General features: G+C 43.0%; 1 protein-coding gene across 4 annotated transcripts in view; it reads left to right on the forward strand.

The window, feature by feature from the left end:
- Positions 1-19691, forward strand: part of GLIS2 (GLIS family zinc finger 2) — a 207762-nt gene that overhangs the window by 181855 nt on the left and 6216 nt on the right. For 3 of the 4 annotated variants that reach the window (XM_033963756.1, XM_033963758.1, XM_033963757.1), the window contains exons 6-7: positions 5890-6008; positions 6450-12311. In XM_033963756.1, the coding sequence (XP_033819647.1) occupies positions 5890-6008; positions 6450-7258 (928 nt within the window). In that variant the 3' untranslated portion in view covers positions 7259-12311. Of the gene's footprint in view, positions 1-5889; positions 6009-6449; positions 12312-19691 lie in introns of those variants that run through there. The other variant, XR_004541120.1, reaches the window with a different exon arrangement.

The raw sequence follows: 19691 nt of genomic DNA on the forward strand, positions 1-19691 counted from the left end.
TTCAGTTAATAGAAGTGGTTTTTTAACCTATGATTGACATCTATCTGCTGGCAATAGGCTATATGAAGTAAGTTTACTGATGAGCAGGGGCTTAGGTGCGAGTGTTTGAGGTCTTTACCCACCATTTAAAAGAAGTAAAGTCCTTAAAAAAAAGTAAAGTTTGATAAGTAGATTATTCTCCACTGACTTATATTTGATATGAATAGGTTCACATATGTGCATAAATGGCAAAAGCCTTTCTATGTGCTATTTTGTAAATATGAGTGTATCTGATATAGATTTTATTTCACTGGTGAGCATACACATAAACAGAGTCTGAATGGGGCACAAATTTACACATTAACTCAAAGAATACTATAAGGGGCTGATTCTATAAACTGTGCCTAAATTGACCAGCGCCTAAAAAAATGGCGCCAGCCATGTATAAATCACACTTAGGCGCCGTTTACAGAATCATAGCTAGTAGTACCTATGTAAAAACGTAGGTGCCTGAAATGTAGACAAGGGTTTCAAAGGCCTACATTTCATGCGCCTAAGTTTTTGGAGAATTGCTCTTAGCAATGCCTAAGTCACACTCCGCCACATAGAAACGTCCACTTACTGTAGGTGATAGGTGCCTGTCTTTTATGCAGTCTTTATCCGGTTAACCTTGCAAGTTAAATGTTGAATATTGGAACTTAACTGGCCAAGTATAGACTCTGTCCCCAGAACGCCCACAAAATAACTTTTTTATAGTTCTGTGCTATCTGGTTATTTTTATCAGCAATAATTGGTTAACTGCTGCTGAAAATTAGCAGTTAGTCCTGAACAGGTGATTCTAACAGATCAATTGAATGCGTGCACTTGATTCCTGATGAAGCCTACTTACAGCGGCGAAACGGGACCCATCGAGCACTGGAGCACTTTAAACTTCTTGAGATTATATCGAGAGTATTGGGAGTATGTAGAGACTCTTTATTTTGATCACGCACAGATTTCGGATATCAGCCTTTGAACTACTGGTTCACAACCTACAGATAAGTGTCTGTTTTTCATCCCAATACTTTTTCGATTTATACAAGGGAGCTATTTTTGAGCCTTAGAGCTTGTAGAATGAATGGCCCCTGTTAATGAAGTATATTTATTTAATCATTGATATTATTTATACAATGAAATAATATTTCTGACATTAAAAAAAAAAAAAAAAAAAAATATAATTAAAATATAAATGATTAGCAATTTAGGATAGTGTGGAGGTTTTTGATCAATGAAAGAAATTCATCACCACTTAGGGAGAACTATACAAGTTTCCTAAGTAGTGAATCTGAGATCTTTTCCTCCATTTAGGCTAACTTCTAGGTGTTAACTGGCCAGAAGCCATTTCTGGATGGTTAAATCACTTTGAATATTGACCCACTAGGACCTGTGAATATAGCAACAATTAAGGCCCACAAGATTCATCTTATCTGCTCAGTATCAACCGTGGACAATTTTTTTACATTACATTTCATTGTACTATAATTCATTAGCATTTATGGATTGTTAATATTCCCCAGAAGGAGTTCAATGTGATTTACAATTTAGAAGAGCCTGGCCATATCCAGGGATTACATTATTTCATTAGGGTTCATGACACAGATAATTTGGTTTGTGTTCGTGTAGGTGTATGATTATGGCATATGGTTTGGAGAGAAGATTGGCTGTATCTGGTGGTGTAGTCTTGATATTATGGTTTCTGGTATGGGTGTCTCTTTCCCGGTTTGTAGGGAGCTTGGTCATCTATAGAGATAGGAGAAAGGTGGTTTGGGTCTTGTTTGCTTTCTGATGGTCATAGGCTGTTGTTTGGGGGGTGGGGTTACGGTATTCTCCAAATAGATACGTTTTTGGGCCTTTATGAAAGTTTTGGTAGGGGGGGTCATCATTTTTCTACCAGATATGGGAAGGTTGTAGAGTGAATAGTTTTGTATTTGATTCCTTTAGGATTTAGGTATCTTATCCTCGTATTTTCAATTTTAAGTAGTGTAGTTAAAATGGAGGTAATTCATGCCAGTCATATTTTACATGTGGATAAGTTTTCAAACAACTCATGTAATTGTGAAATACTTGGGTGCTTTGAGCTTGCACATTAATTACAGTGTAATCCACTCAATCTGCAATTCTTAGTGGGACATAAATGTTTACATAAATAAAGTATGCATGTATATTAAATGTAATCAAATACTTTGGGCCTATCTTTTTGTGCAGGCAGCCAAATGGGGTAAAATAAGACACCTACACTACAATAAGACACTATGTCTGCACTGTTTTCCTTTCCTAACCTAAACATGTCTCTCACTAAAAATATGAACTCAGTGGAAACTTGCATGTCTTGTTAGCTGGACTGGAAATGGGCAGTTTTCAGGTTAGATTGGATTTCTTTTGAAATTATAGTACATTACATTTATTAACTTATATTCTGCCCTAACGTTATAGTTCTAAGTGGATTACAATGTTAAAACTGGACATTTCCAGGAATTACATATTTAAAAACCTAAAAAAATGATATAGAATTAGAAAATGTTCAAAAAAGAGCAACCAAAACAATAAATGGGATGAAATTCCTCTCGTATGAGGAAAGGCCAAAGAGGTTAGGGCTCCCAAGCCCAGTAAAGAGACAACTGATGGGAGACATGACTGAGGTCCACAGAATCCTAAGTGGTGTAGAACAAATAAAAGTGAATCAGTCTTTCAAAATTACAAAGACTAGGGGACGCTCAATGAAGTTAAAACAAACAGAAGGAAATATTTTTTTCACTCAATGAATAGTTAAGCTAAGAAAGCCAACTAGGGGAGGTGGAAGGGTTGTGAGAATATCTGCCTGCTGTCCTCGGACAACATCCACTATAGGTGAGCAACCATGTTTTATCCGAAGACAAGCAGACAGTATGTTCTCACTTGTGGGACTCCCTAGCTACCATAATCATGCCTCTTGAGAAGAGAGTTATTGATATTAGAATTTTAGTTTTAATTATTCACTTGTCCAAATCCAAACTCAAGTGATTTACGAGCAGAAAGAGTAGGTATTGTCTTTGCTCTAGAGAGCTAATAATCTAATTTTGTACCTGAAACAGTACAGGTTAGATATTTTTTAAATTTATAACCCAATCTAGCTAAATTTCTAGGTGGGATATAAAAGACATACACAATATAATACAATTAAAAAAAAAAAATACCTAACTAGACGTTTCTTAAAATAGTAACAAGGGCACAAGGCAGGGCATTCACATGGGAGGAGCATATGAAAAACATGGGCAGTGCAGTCACTCACAGAACACTGTAAGTTATGCACATTCTTGCCATGTTAAGATGCCTGAAGTCAGAGGCATAGTCAGACACCAGATTTTGGGTGGGTCTGGACCATTGTATCACAAATTGTGTGCCGCAGCACACCAGTGTGCCTTCTGAGATTTCAGGTGTGCCGCGACACACTGGCAAGGAGGAGAGTCATCCACGCCAGCTGACTGCCTACAGGACGTGCTTCTCAGGGTGAGAGGAATGTCCTGTAGGAAGTCAGCCGGCGCAGATGACTCTCCTACTGGCTGGCGTCTGTCCCCGCACCTCCCAGATCCCTCCATTGAAGTGGGTCGCAGCCAGATGGGCCTTCGCACATATGCGGACATACGCACATACTGGATTTAATGTGCTGCCAGCTGGAAAATTTGCAAGATACTGATGTGGACCCAACTAGGATGGGCAGATCTCTCTCCTGCTCGGGTGATCCACAACTCCCCCCTCCAATGTCTCAAGCCACCACTCTACCCCATGGCACTCGGTGTCTCAAACTGCCGCATACCGTTTAGAGCAGCGATCTCAAACACGCGGGCCGCATGTGGCTCTCCAGGTTTTATTTGCGGCCTGCAGTCTGAACTGGATCATTCTCTTCCTTTTGGAGCAGCAGTGTGTCTGGCCGGCTCGTTCCGTTCAAAGCCGCGGGTTGGCGGCTCCTTGCGCTATCCACTCCTGCATCGGAAGCCTCTCTGACATCACAACATTAGAGAGGCTTCAGACGCAGGCGCGGATCTCGCAAGAAGCCGCCACCCGCGGCTTTGAATGGAATGAGCCGGCCAGACACGCTGCTGCTCCAGTGGCGTACCAAGGGGGGGGCGGTCCGCACAGCTGGCCACCCTCCACTATTCTCCCTAGAGTGCGGCTCGTCTAGAGCAGTGGTGCCCAACCTGCTTCCCTTCCCTTCTCACCGCTGCCATCGGGGAACAGGCCGGCACCGTGCTCTTTGATCTCCCTGCTTCTCTTGCCGCCCGATGTCAATTCTGACGTCGAGAGGACGTTCTGGCTAGCCAATCGCTGCCTGGCTGCCCGGAACATCCTTTCCAACGTTAGAATTGACGTCGGGCGATCGGCCCCGTGGAGAAGAGAAGCATGGAGATCTCGGCCTGTTCCCGATGGCGGCAGCAGCAGCCTATTCCCCGGCGGCGGTGGCATGGGGGAGGGCTGGAAGGAAGAAAGAAAGAAAGAAGGGGGGGGGCAGGGAGCCAGAAACAAAGCAAAAAATGGGACACAGAATCAGAGAAAGACAGACATAGAGAAAGAAAGAAAAAGTTGGGGGAGGGAATGAGGTCTGGAGGAGAGGAAGCATACAGGAGGCTGAAAGAAGGGAAGAAATATTGGATGCACAGTCAGAAGAATAAAGTGCAACCGGAGACTCATGAAATTACCAAACAAAGGTAGGAAAATGATTTTATTTTCAATTTAGTGATTGAAATGTGCCAGTTTTGAGAAAGAAAAGATATTAAACTTTAAATGTGAGGGCTGCAGAAAAAATAGAGTACTTGGAGGGCCACAGAAAAAATAGTTAATGTCTTATTAAAGAAATGACAATTTTGCATAAGATAAAACTCTTTATAGTTTATATATCTTTCCTTTTAACTGTTAAAGGAAAGTTTTATAAACTATAAAGAGTTTAACCTCATGCAAAATTGTCATTTCTTTAATAAGACATTAACTATTTTTTTCTGCGGCCCTCCAAGTACCTACAAATCCAAAATGTGGCCCCGCAAAGGGTTTGAGTTTGAGACCACTGTTTTAGAGAGATCTTTGCTGTCAGCGAGCAGCATGACTGATTCTCTGCTCACGTTAGCCCCACAACCTTCCTTCTGATGCAACTTCCCGTTTCCACACAAGTGGAGTCAGTCAGAAGGAAGGCTGTGGAGCCAGCGCAAGCAGTGTGAAGCAGTCATCTACTCGCTGCTGGTGAAGATATGATTAAGGGTAAGCGAGAAGGAGAGGTTTTGGAAGGTTTTAGCTGGCAGGGTTTGGGGATCCCACCAGCTACCTCATAGGTGTGCTGCTACTGGGTAGGCCTGAAGCTAACGTGGGTGGGCCTGAGCCCACCACTATACCACTATACCTGCCTGAAGTTACATCAGGTTTACAGCTGGGGTAACTGCAGGTGCCTCGATTCCTGATTGTGCTAGTTTTCTGTAATGGAATGCAAGTGTCCAGATGCTGTTAGCGAATAGGCTCTTACTGTGTGGCATTGGAGCACCTGAAAGGTCAAGTTAGTAAGTAGGATTGCTGTTTCCGGTGTTCCTAGTTTTATCCTGGTCATCAGGCATAATTTTATTGTAGTCATTTATGTGCATATACTGCCATCTACACATGAAAATGCCTTAATTACCTGTATACTGCACAGTATCATCATATTTTGCCTTGTTGCTGACGTATAATTTCCACCAGTAGTTTAAAGTTTTTAAAATGCCATGTATGATTCATTTGGAAGAGGGAAAACACAGCTAATGGGCTGGAAAATTTACTACAAAAAGAAAACCACACAGTTCATTTTCCCATACAGTTCACGGTCTGCGCAGTGAAGGAATTACTGTCACTTTGTGATAAGTGTTATTTTTTGCACAGGTACAAAATGCTGATCCACATTCGGACCCATACCAACGAAAAGCCGCATCGCTGTCCTACCTGTAACAAAAGCTTCTCTCGTCTGGAAAACCTCAAGATCCACAACCGCTCCCACACAGGTGAGTGACGCTCTTCCTTCACTTCAAGGGTCATTGATCGTCTCTCTCCCCTTACCCAGGTCACGGACACTCTCATCCAACTTCATGTGCAACAGTGATGCTCTAATCAGTTCATTCCCTTCCCAGATCATGCTCTGGGACTTGTGCCTCCTGTTTTGTGAAATTAACACTGTACTTTGTTCTCTAGGCTTTTGTAACAACAAAGTTTTGTAATAACTCACGACTGAATAGGATACGTATTACAGATTTCTACTGTTTTTGTTCTATGATTTATTGACCTTGCATACCCATTCTTGTCATGTATTATTGGATCAGCTCAATGGCTTTTTGTAAGCTGAAAAGAAATATAATAAATATTGAACTTAAAAACAAAACACTGTACTTTGTGTCCCTTTTGTGGCCTATGAATGGCTGACTGTGTTCCTTGTCTCCCTCTTGTAGGCGAGAAACCATACATCTGCCCATATGAGGGCTGCAACAAGCGTTACTCCAACTCAAGCGACCGTTTCAAACATACACGCACACACTATGTGGACAAGCCCTACTACTGCAAGATGCCTGGTTGCCATAAGCGCTACACGGACCCCAGCTCTCTCCGGAAGCACATCAAGGCCCACGGTCACTTTGTGTCCCACGAACAACAAGAGATGCTGAAGATTCACCAGCCCTCCAAGAGCCCCCTGACTTCTAAAGTGCCTTATGTCAACGGTGCGCAAATCATCATTCCAAATCCAGCTGCCATTTTTGCAAACCATGGACTGCCGGGCCTAGGTGCCTCCCTGCCCATCCCTTTAGCTCCTGCTCCTCTTGACCTAAGCACTTTAACCTGCAGCAGTGGTGGTTCTGTAGGACTGGCTGGACTGCCCAATCCCATGCTCTCCCTTAACGGCACACCTCTGAACCTCGCCAAAAGCCACTTATTGTCTGCATTTGCAGCTGGTGGCCTGGGCCTTCCCATTGTCTCCCTGCTTGCAGGCACCTGTAGTGGTGTGAAGCCTGATGCTGAAAGATGCCTTATGGCAGAAGCCAGAGCTGGCAAAGGTCAGGGGCTGGAGGAGCCCAAGGACTCCTGTGAAAGGACTGAGGTGGCTCGGCTGAGATCTACCCCTGAAGGCTTCTCACTACTTCCTGGCACTGTATTAGATCTTTCCACTGGCATTAATCCCATGTCCAGCCCTGAGTCCTTGCCACCTGGTTGGGTGGTGATCCCCCCAGGATCAGTATTACTGAAGCCAGCGGTGGTGAACTGAATGTTGGGAAGACTGGAACAAAGCTAGACTAGACTGTGATGTTGCTGAGGACAGGTCAGTATGGACAGCAGGAGCATTCACAGCAAACACTTCACCACTTTCCTTCTTATATTTTCTTAATTTGTCCGTTTACATTTACGAAAGAAGATGAAATAACTCTTCTGAGACAGCAATAATTTCAGTATAATCAATGATGCTGACGTGTTATATGCGACTAGAGAGAAACTGACGAAGCAGGGTGTCTGCATGATATTTCAGCCTCATCTTATGTTAGCTTGGACTATTTAAGGAAACTTGCCCTTGCCATCCTATATATTGCCCCCTTCTCTCTGCATTCCCTCTCCTTATGCACTTATACACAACCACTGCCCTTATTGTTTTGTTGACTGTTTCCTCGGGAGTGTAAGGAAGTGTCAGTGTCAGCTTGAAGCCTCACTGATTGTCAAAACTCCCCATGGTGTTTGCAGATCTACAGGTGCTTTTTATTGCAGGCTTGCAAACCAGTGTTCAAAGAGAAATCCCCCGTGGAGAGACACAGAGATTGCACTGGGTTAGACTAGGGTGACCAGATAGTTCCATGCCCATTAGACAACTTTTGTCTAGTCCAGCATTTCTCAAATATGGCTACTGAAGCAGTTTCTTGCAGTCATAAAAATGCCTATCAACTTCCTACACAACTTTCCTGATCAGGACCCTCACCCAGCTCCACCTACTTACTCCCAATTCTGTGGCTCTTTTTAAGATTCTGCCAAGAGGAACAATAGCTTTGAAATACAGGCACTGTACAGCCCACTCACTGCCAGCCATGAAGAACTGTCAAACTGTCAGTGGTTTGTTCAAGGAATACACAGGCAGAGAGTTGGACGGCTATGGTGTTATAGGCCACCATGTGTAGGAAACATAAAGAGGGAGGAGGCAATACCTGCAAATGCGCAAATAGAGCAGCTGTACTAGGTGTTGGGAAGATGGAAGAAGAGGCTTATGCACTCATCGATCCTTTATCATGCTCTTAAGACACCCCCCAATCCCCCATACCTGTTTATTCTCCCCTTCAGCCCCAGTTGACAGCAGAAGAACAGAGTAATGCCCATTTGTCCTGCTTTGAAGAGCAGTTGTAGAGGTGGCAGATGACAGCTAGCAGGAGGGAGATATGTGTGTCTACTTTTCATAGCTGTAGGGAGTTAAGGGTGCTGCAAAAGGCTGAAAAGTGAGTGCATACATTGAAAAAGAGGCTAATCAAGAGTGAGGGTATATGGGGCAAGGACAGCATGTCAGAGGAAGAACTGTAAAAGTTGCCACTAGCAAGAGTTGGTGGCCACACTGAGGTCACCAAGAAGGTTTGTTGGGAGAATTCTTGGTCTGGTCAGCATGGAACAATAGGGCAGACTGATTCAGCTAAGGCCCTTCATTCCATGTCTAAGCACTGCCCCTTTCAACTACGTTATCAAGAGGGATCTTGGGTTTTTAATTGCCTTTTTCTGGGCATGTTGAGGTTTCTTGTATTTTATCAGACAAAAGCAAGTGAGAATGTCTCCTAGGACTTGGTGGTCCTAACTTGGGATGCTGGCAGGTCCCTCAGAGAATCTAGGCCCATGTTTATTAGTCTTTATGTGGCTGAAATTCCATTTGTACGGTCACGGAAAGCACATGACCCTGGGCATTGCAGCCAATGATATCTTATAGCGTGCTTGCCCAAATTGTGACCCCCATTTGGGGTTGGGAGTGCAACTCACCATTTGGAAAGCTCTGCTGTAGGCCATGGCTGTCACCCTTTTGGCTCTAGTCCAGCAGTTTTCAGTCCCATCCATTGAATTCCAGAATTCTAATGGTTGAAGCTCTGGTCATCTTGTTAGGCAGACTGGATGGACCCTACAGGTCTGTATTTGCTGTCATTTACTATATTGTGTAATGTGGAGCCATTCTCTGGGCTGGGAATCAGCTTACCCCAGAGCAGGTGAGACATGTAGGAAATCAGTCAGTGGTCAGTGTTCAGCTTAGTGTTACACTACCAAGTTCTTCCCCACTGTAAATCACAGTACAGTACATTTAAGATGGGTCTCACTTATAGACATGCGGGAAGTACCAATTCATTAACAAACTGTAACCATGTATTCTCAACCCTCCCCCTCCACACACAAAACCCAGATGCGCTCACACATATCATAGCATAACATTTAGTAGCCACAAGGGGCAAAACATTGGATAATGAAACATAGGAGGAATTTGTATGTCTTAGATTAAAGTGCCATTATGCCTGTGATCCTCCCTCACCCCCCAACCCCAGCCTTTCAACACATGCATTCCAGATCCAAAGGAATCAAAAGATGGAAACATACAAACAAGGAGGAAAGACCAGGAACATGCAGAGATAGACAACCCTCAGGACACATTGAACGTTCTGCACTGAGGAGAAAATAGTCCACAGGAATTTGGAATAATATGACTTGGACCTGTTTTTAAGTAGTTCAGACCCCTCTCCCTGCCATGCTGGGCCAAGAGAGAGACAGAGACAGACAGACCCAGAAAGTGCTCTGCAGAAACCTGGGCATGACAAAGCATACACTGCAGTATGCCGCTGACCAACATCTATATTACATTACAAGAAAGAAAACATGCTATTATTTTAAAGCTACATTCTTACTTTACCGTGTATACAAAGCCTCAGACCGAGTATTGGGGAAGAAAAGGCCATTTTCTTGGCTTTGGCAAATATAAATCAAAACTTGAATGATATCAGTTTGTCCTGTACCATCTGCCTGCATCCCAGAATCCTGTGCAATAGTAATGAACAGAAGACTTGCTTTTTCTATAGATCATCTGATTGGCTGGTGTGGAGACATTAACACCCTCTTTTCCCATTGTACAGTCATGTTGCAGAGCCTGTGCCAGGTCAGAACTGGGCATAAAATGGTCTGAGCTGGATAGCAGTTTTGCCATCTGAGTAGAGGTATTTCCTGCCTGGTAAGGCCTTCTTAAGGGTTATTGCTAATACAAATTCCTTCCCCTCTGTTCTCATGTCATCACTTGATCCTTAGCAATTGTGTATATACTTCTGTTTGGCTATATAAGACCTTGCTGCTGGAGATCATGCTGCTCAGAGGAGGGGTGCGGGGGCGGCTGACAATGCTATCCTCGGTCGTTTGCAAAGCTGCAAAAATCACAGGGAACTGTCCACAAGAGAGAGGCACTGAATACAAACTTTTCACTACCTTCCCTTTTAATTTTGTTTGCCTCTGCAGCACTCTGCTAAATATTGCCCATTCCTGCCCTCAAGCCCTCTGTTTTTCTCATTGGAGATCCATCCCAAACTGCCTCTTTTGTGGTTCTTTCCCATTCAGTTAACCTTAGGGAGCCTTCACACATAGTTTCTTATCTGTTTTCATCTCCCATCAGAATGTCCACAAAGAGCCTTTAATATGTTCTCTGCTTTTCTCCAAGCCTCCTCCCTTATACAGGTTATATACTGGGGCAACCCTCTGTTGGTGAGGCTGGACAAGGAAACTGCTCCCCCAGCACTGGGTTTGAGTAATGTTCTTTAACTGACCACCAGGTGGTATCACTAAGCATAGGATCTGTGGCAGGCACACCTGGCACTGGCTTGCTGCTTCTGCCCATTCAAAGTGAAACAGTAACCTTGAAGCCTGACAGTTTCTAATTTCATATTTATTATGTAAATTTGAGGTTTGTTTTAACTAACTTAAATGCTACCGGTGTTTCAGTGGGAAGGGAGGATATCACCTCCACCTAGCCTTTTTCCAGAGTGTTTAGAATGTACTCAGTTCTCATATACTAATAAGTACAAATATAAGGAACTGTTTCCATCCAGTATGGGACCCTCCTATTTCATAAATAATAAGACAGTCTGCAACCATCCAAGCAAGAAATGTGCACTGTGCTTTGTGTATGTATGCACGGTACCCTTCAGTACGTGTGTGTGTTTATGTACACAAATAATGAAGGCAAGGAACCCATTACTATATGTATGTGAGCAGATAATGGAGGCTTTTTGATTCAAGCACTTCAACATAGTTTGGCTTTCTTAAATGAAGTCACAATGTCCTACCCTACAACAACAATGGCTGCTTCCTGCTCTGTGTTTATATGGGGATATTGTTGGCAAATGCGACCTGGCAACGTGACTTTGACTGGCAACATTGGTGACCTTGAGAAAAGTTTTACCCCTGAAGTCATTGACTAGTATAAACATTATCCCAGAGGTCATTTAAGCTGTCCACAGGAATGGTATTTTGTCTCCCTAAGTGAAAGCCTCTGTCCATCTGGAAGATACAGGAATCAGACATTCAATGGTGGAATGATATAACTTTAGAGAGTGATGATACCATTTAAGTTTCAATGCTGTGACCTTTGAACCTCTCACAAACCACCTAAGAGATCGACATTTCCTAAATATGCATGAGGAGGGAGATTTTCAAAGACATTATGTCCTGTAGAAAGTGAGTCAAACAATACAAAGGAAAAAAGCAACCCCACGGGCAAATTATAGAAACATGAAAAGGAAGTAGAGAAGGGACACTGGTCAGACCACTGTGTGAACAAATGTTTATTTAAAATATATAATTTTCAATTAAAATTTGCACAGGTATACATATAAATAAAACAAAACATGGCAGGCATGTAAAAGTCCGTGTTTCGGCGACACGGGCCTTCCTCAGGGGTGTAAAAATAGCCCAGTAGATGGCGCCAAATGATAAACATCAATCAAACCAAACTGGGTTTATTTGCAGAAACGCACACAGAGGTGCCTGCCATCTAGTGCTATTTGACAATTGCCAACGCGAAGCCGGGAAAATGCTGCGATAAACTACAACCACTGCTAATGTAAGCACAGGTTCCAGAGCACCACATGGTTCATCACATTAAAAAGGCATTACAGAGGACGTGTATAGGTCAGGGAAATAGCATAGCTGTGTAATGGGGATCTTTAGTTGTATATGTGCTACTCTGCCTCCACACAAATATTGTTTGTAAAAGGGAGCAACGTGGCTAATTTCCTTAGAAAGTGCATAAAATTTTTGTCTTTAAAGTAATTGCTCCAAAAGATTAATTCATTAGTTTGAAAGAAGCACACAGGACCTTTAATAATAATTTTATTTTTATGTACCGCTAAAGTAGTTCAAGGCGGTTTACAATACGAAGAGCTGGACAGTCAGCGAAAAAATAACAATGAAGTCTTTGAATACATGAATATTTGTAGGGAGGGAGAGGGACAGAGTAAAAAAGTTACAACGAAGGAACATCGAGTACATATAAGTAGAATACAGGGATAAGGCTTTAAGAGTTCTTGGTTACAAATCGGTTAAACAGGTTGGTTTTAACTAGTTGAAGTTAAGATAGGATGAGGAGTGCTTGATGATGTTGCTTAGCCAGCCATTTTGTTGACTTGCTTGGAAAGCAAGAGTTCTGTCAAGGAATCTTTTGTATCGGCAGGTTTTTATTATAGGGTGGCTAAACATATGTATTCTCTGTGTAGGCCTGGTGGAACTATCCAATTTAAAGTGTGAGACCAGGTATAGGGGGGGGGGGGGGCCAAACCAAGAATAGATTTGAAACAAAGGCAGGCAAACTTGAACAACACTCTTGCTTCTAGGGGCAGCCAGTGAAGTTTTTGGTAGTAGGGGGTTATGTGATCCATTTTTTTATACTGAAAATCAGTCACACTGCCGAATTTTGTATGATTTGGAGTCTTTGAATGGTTTTCTTGAGAGACCCCAGATAAATGATGTTACAATAGTCGAGCAGGCTTAAAATGGAGGATTGCATCAGTAAGTGGAATGATGCTGCGTCAAAGTACTTTCTGATGATTCTTAGTTTCCATAGTGTCGAGAAGCCTTTTTTGATCAGTAACTCTGTGTGAATATCTAGAGTGAGGTAACGGTCCAGCGTCACTCCCAGAATTTTTATGGAATTGACAATAGGGGAGTTCTGACTGTTCAGGGAAATTGAAGTATCTTTGATTTTGTCATTCGGGCTCTCCAGGAAGAATTTGGTTTTTCAGAGCTGCATTTCAGTTTGAACTCAGTCATCCACAGTTCAATTTGCTTAAAAGTTGATGCTAGATGATTCTTCGTCCCAGGAGTCAGGCTCGTTAGGGGAAGGACTATGGTGATGTCATCGGCATAGATGTAAAATTTGATTTTTTCAATTTTTGCAGTAGATTCGCCAATGTGACTAGGTAAATGTTGAACATAGTGGGGGATAGGGGGGAACCCTGTGGGATCAGGTTCATTCTGCAGTAGGAAAGGTGTATGGGCAAATTAGAAGGACATTGCAGTCATCTGACATTATGTCTTTGCTTGATTGTATTTGTTTAGTAAAAGATTAGCTTTTGAGATAGCAAGGAAGAGGTTTGAGATCTGCTTCTTAAGTGACAAATTATCAAATTTAAAAAAGCAAACCAAGCTCTGGCATGGAGACAGTTTTCAGTATAAAAGTTGCCTACAGAAATTAACTTCAGGTGTGTGTTTTGTAGCATAGTGCTGCTCTTTCCAAGGAGGCAGAGCATGCAAATCTATCTCATGCATATTCATTGTGGATATCTTGAAAATCTGACTGGCTGGGTGTGCTCTGAGGACTAAGCTGAGAAACACTGTTGCAGTAGATAGATCTAGAACAGTGGTTCCCAACAGGGGCACTACCGCCCACTGGTGGGCACTGAGAAATCTAAGGGGGTATTTTGTATCCAAGTCATAGTGAGGGGGCATTGAGGACTAGCTACCGCCCCCTTGAGCAGTTGGCTAATCCAATGGCCACCGATGGCAACACTGCCCCAAAGCTTCTCCTCTGATGCAAGCTGCCCAGGCAGAAACAGGAAGTGCGTCAGAGAAGCTTTAGGGCAGTCGCGCGGGACTTGGTGAGAATGTTGCCACATCCGGACACCTCAGAAAGAGAAAATTATGAAGAGCACCCGCGAAGGTGAGGGGAAGGGAGGAAGGTGACCCGATGAGGGGAAGAGGTTGAGTGGCGCTGAAGGGAAGTGGAGGGAGAGAGAGGAAGCAGACGCTGAAGGGAAGTATGTACAATATAGTTTACCCAGTTGGGGTGCTATCGAATCATTCACTGAAAAAGTGGACTGTGATTCAAAAAAAGTTGGGAACCTATGATCTAGAAAGTCTGAGAGTTATATTATGTGTAGGACACCCAGAATATCTCGGTTTCTAACCTAACAAAACCAAATACATTTTCCTTGGGACATATCTCCATTCCTGCTGAGCATACCCAGGACTCAGTGGCGTAGTAAGGGGGAGCAAGGAGAGCGGTCCGCCATGGGCACCATGTTGGTGGGGGCACTGGCACTCATCCTCCTCTCCGCCTCTTCGCATTCCTCCCCTCCACACACGCACCCTTCTTCCCTTCCCCCATACCTCTAGTTGAAGTTGTTCACGGCGGTCAACAACGCGCCCTTTGCAACCCCGTCGGCTCTCCCACTGACATCACTTCTAGGTGCCACGTATAGGAAGTGAATTCAGAGGGAAAGCTGACAGGGTCGCGAGGAGCATGTTGTTGACCACCGTGAGCAGGGAAAGGGGGGGTGCGGCAGGTGGGATTGGGGAAGGAGCAATGGGGGTGGAGATAAGGGCAGTGGAGGGGTGCCACCGCCCTGGACGCCTCTCAACCTCGCTAAGCCGCTGCCAGGACTCTGCCTTCCCTTCCTGCAGGAGCTCTGAACATAGCCATCTTTTTTGTAGGATACCCTTTCCTTTAATAGAAACATGATGGCAGATAAAGGCCAAATGGCCCATCTAGTCTGCCCATCCGCAGTAACCATTATCTCTATCTCTCTCTGAGAGATCCCATGTGCCTATCCCAGGCCCTCTTGAATTCAGACACAGTCTCTGTCTCCACCACCTCTTCCGGAAGACTGTTTCATGCATTTACCACTCTTTCTGTAAAAAAGTATTTCCTTAGATTACTCTGGAGCCTATCGCCTCTTAACTTCATCTTATGCCCTCTCATTGCAGAGTTTCCTTTCAAATTAAAAGAGACTCAGCTCATGCGCATTTACATTATATAGGTATTTAAATGTCTCTAACATATCTCCCCTCTCCCGCTTTTCCTCCAAGGTATATAGATTGAGATCTTTACGTCTGACGCCTTATGATGAAGCCCACATACCATTTTAGTAGCCTTCCTCTGGACTGACTCCATCTTTTTTATATCTTTTTGAAGGTGTGGCCTCCAGAATTGTACACAATATTCTAAATGAGGTTCACCAAAGTCTTATACAGGGGCATCAATTCCTCCATACCTCTCCCTATGCAACCTAGCATCCTTCTAGCTTTCGCCGTCACCTTTTCAACCTGTTTGGCCACTTTAAGATCATCACATACAATCACACCCAAATACTGCTCTTCTGTCGTGCACATAAGCTCTTCACTCCCTAATCTGTACCGTTCCCTCGAGTTTTTGCAGCCCAAATGCATGACCTTGTATTTCTTAGCATTAAATTTTAGCTGCCAAATTTCAGACCATTCTTCAAGCTTCACCAGGTCTTTCTTCATGTTATTCACACCATCCGGCGTATCTACTCTATTGCAGATTTTGGTATCAACCGCAAAGAGGCAATTCTTACCTGACAACCCTTCAGCAATATCATTTATAAACATGGCCAGTTTTTGGGGTTTTTTTTGAGACACACCCTCGCTTCTGCAGGAGCTCTGAGCATGACCAGTCCTTTCTATGGAACACCCTATTCCTGAATGACCTTTGAATGTGGACAATCCTTTTTATGAGGTGCACCCTCCCTGTCCAGCAGGAGTCTAAGCTTGGCCAGTCTTTTCTGTGGAACACTCTTTCCCTTCCTGAAGAAGCCAGAGACAAATTTTCTCTGTCCCTAACCCATTCCTGCAAGCTCTGTCCTCATTTGCACAAGCCTTGAGCACCTTAAAATTATAAGTGTTTGAGGCTTGTGCGGTTAAAGTGGAGTTTGCAGGAATGAGACAGAGACACAATTGGTGGGGATGGGACAGGGATATTGAGATCTAATAGGAACAGGGCCAAATATGTCCCCGTCTCATTCTCTAGAGCATGACCAATCCTTTCTTTGGTACACCCTCTTCTTTCCTGAGGGACCTTTGAATGTAGCCAGTCCTTTTTTTTTGTCACCTCACACAAGGCACTACACAGCAATTAGTTCTTCAAAACCAACATTTTAAAGTTTCAAAAACTTCTCCTGATTTGAATTATTATGAATAATTTTCAAAAATTTTAAATATTTTAAACAGTGGTGGAAAAACGTGACACCCACCACAAAGTCCCCACTCATCAGTGAATTTACTGCATATTGCTTATAAACGACAGGTAGATGTCAATCATAGATTTAAAAAAACACCATTATAAACTGCTTCACAAATGCAGTAAATTCACTGATGAGTGGGGACTTTGTGGTGGGTGTCACGTTTTTCCACCAGTTTAAAATATTTAAAATTTTTGAAAATTATTCATAATAATTCAAATCAGGAGAAGTTTTTGAAACTTTAAAATGTTGGTTTTGAAGAACTAATTGCTGTGTAGTGCCTTGTGTGAGGTGACCAAAAAAAAAAAAAAAGGACTGGGTACATTCAAAGGTCCCTCAGGAAATAGCTAGACAGTGAAAGGCACTCAGTTTTACCAAATGCTGAAAGTAAAAACACTTTTCTGAATTACATTTCTTAAGTTTTATTCATGGACATTCTGTCCCTGAAGAACCTCCAAGAATCCCTATCATATCCCCTTCCCTTCCTGCAAAAGCTATAAGCATGATTAGTCCTTTCTGTGTGACACACTCTCCCTGCATGATCTGAGTGGCCACTGTTTTCACAGGGACATTCCCACCTTTGTGCAAGAGTATTGAGCATCACCAACTTATCTGTTTATTAATTATTATTTTTTTAATGTTTACTTTACACTGTCCCAAGTTCTAGATGGATAACATGCATAATTTGCCATGCCATAATTTACCTTTCCTAAAGGACTTTTGAATATGGCCAGTCTTTTGAGGGACACACTGTCTCTTCCTGAAAGACTTTTGAACATGGCCAGTCTTTTGAGGGACACACTCTCTTCCTGAAGGACTTTTGAACACAGACAGTCTTTTAAGGGACACACTGTCCCTTCCTGAAGGACTTTTGAACATGGTCAGTCTTTTGAGGTACACACACTCTTCCTGAAGGACTTTTGAACACGGCCAGTCTTTTGAGGGACACACACTCTTCCTGAAGGACTTTTGAACATGGCCAGTCTTTTGAGGGACACACTGTCCCTTCCTGAAGGACTTTTGAACATGGTCAGTCTTTTGAGGTACACACACTCTTCCTGAAGGACTTTTGAACACGGCCAGTCTTTTGAGGGACACACACTCTTCCTGAAGGACTTTTGAACATGGCCAGTCTTTTGAGGGACACACTGTCCCTTCCTGAAGAACTTTTGAACACGACCAGTCTTTTGAGGGACACACTATCCCTTCCTGAAGGACTTTTGAACACAGCCAGTGTTTTGAGGGGCACACTGTCCCTTCCTGAAAGACTTTTGAACATGGCCAGTCTTTTGAGGGACACACTGTCCCTTCCTGAAGGACTTTTGAACATGGCCAGTCTTTTGTGAGACACACACTCTTCCTGAAGGACTTTTGAACATGGCCAGTCTTTTGAGGGATACACTGTCTTCCTGAAGGACTTTTGAATATGGCCAGTCTTTTGTGGGACACATATTCTTCCTGAAGGACTTTTGAACATGGCCAGTCTTTTGTGGGACACATACTCTTCCTGAAGGACTTTTGAACATGGCCAGTCTTTTGAGGGACACACACTCTTCCTGAAGAACTTTTGAACACGACCAGTCTTTTGAGGGACACACTGTCCCTTCCTGAAGGACTTTTGAACACGGCCAGTCTTTTGTGGGAGACACACTCTTCCTGAAGGACTTTTGAACATGGCCAGTCTTTTTTGTGGGATACACTCTTCCTTTCTGCAGGAGTTCTGAGCATGGCCAGTTCTTTTCATAGAGCACATTTCCTCTTCCTGTAGGAGCTCTGAGCATGTGAAGCCAGTTCTGTCCTCCTCCTTCCCACAGTGCACCTGCACTGTTTAGTATGTGTTAAGCTTGTGTTTTAGCATGTGTTAAGGACTGGAATTCTTTTATTTGTGATATTCAGCACTTAACTGGCAATGGTAAACTGGTAAAGATAAGACAGCATTTTAATTGGTCTAATTATGCAGTTATCTGAACCAGTTGAAAATTGGCACTTAACCGGCTAAGTGCTAACTCTGTCCCTGGAACACCCCAAAAATAGTTGGTTTGGATGCTAACCAGGCATTTTCAATGGCATTATCTGATTAAGTGCTGTTAAAAATTCCTGGTTAGCCTTGGACATGTAATTTAAATGGCCAGGAGCCTCTCCTAGCCATTTAAACTGTTTTAAATATTGGGCCCAGGTTTGTTTTTGTTTTTTTAAAGAATATAAGGAGCACCAGCCTGGGTGACACCAAAGATTCATCAAGCCCAGCCTCCCGTCTCCAACAATAATTGATCCAGGTCACAATATCCATCAGAAGCCCAAGGTATAGATCTATTCTTTTACAGCTCTTAGCGAGAGAGGAGCGCTGGCATTCTCAAGTCTATATCGCTAATTACAATTTACGGACTTTTTCAGCTGTGCCATATATCTTGCCTTCATTCGCAAAGCTTACTTGTGCATTGAGTAAAATGTTTTCTTGATTTGTTTCAAACGTGTTACCAGTTATTCAAATAGTACTAAGATGAAAGGACTATTTACTTGTTCTGCCTCACTCAGACCTCTTTCATACCTTACATTACATACATTACATTACTGATTTCTATTCCGCCTCAACCTTGCAGTTCTGGGCGGATTACAAAAGAGACAACTGGACATTTCCAGGATAATTACAGAGAGAATTCTGGTCATTTCCAGGAGAAGTTACAAGAATAATGGAGCTGTATATTTCAAGAGCTACAAGATGCTGTACAAATAGGAAATAGTGCAGATCCAGTATATATACCGTTAGGGAAGCAGTTGACATGCTTGAGGCTAAAGAGAAGGGAACTGGTGAAGGAGGGAATTGCGTTGAGGGGGGTCCGATTGGGGTTCCTCCTCTCAATCATCTCTTTTCCAAGCTGAAGAGCCTTTAGCTATTTGTCTTTTAATTACATTGGTTCTGAAATTATTTTTAGTGATATGATTTCTGAAACAATGTAATAAAAGGGTAAATAGCTTATTCTTTTACAATGAAGGTTATGTCATGTCATTGACTAACAGGGAAGAAGCCTTCGGTTTGATAACAAGTTCATATCAAAGCTAACACCTGCACATGTCGCTAGATACAGTTTATAGAGCCTGAAGGTGAGAATACAGACAAGAAAGACAGGGTGCTCCCAACACAGATAAACTGGACTGCTACTTAGCACTGGGAGCTAAAAT

This window comes from Geotrypetes seraphini, chromosome 11 (assembly GCF_902459505.1).
Source record: "Geotrypetes seraphini chromosome 11, aGeoSer1.1, whole genome shotgun sequence".
In the NCBI taxonomy this organism is placed as follows: Eukaryota; Metazoa; Chordata; class Amphibia; order Gymnophiona; family Dermophiidae; genus Geotrypetes; species Geotrypetes seraphini.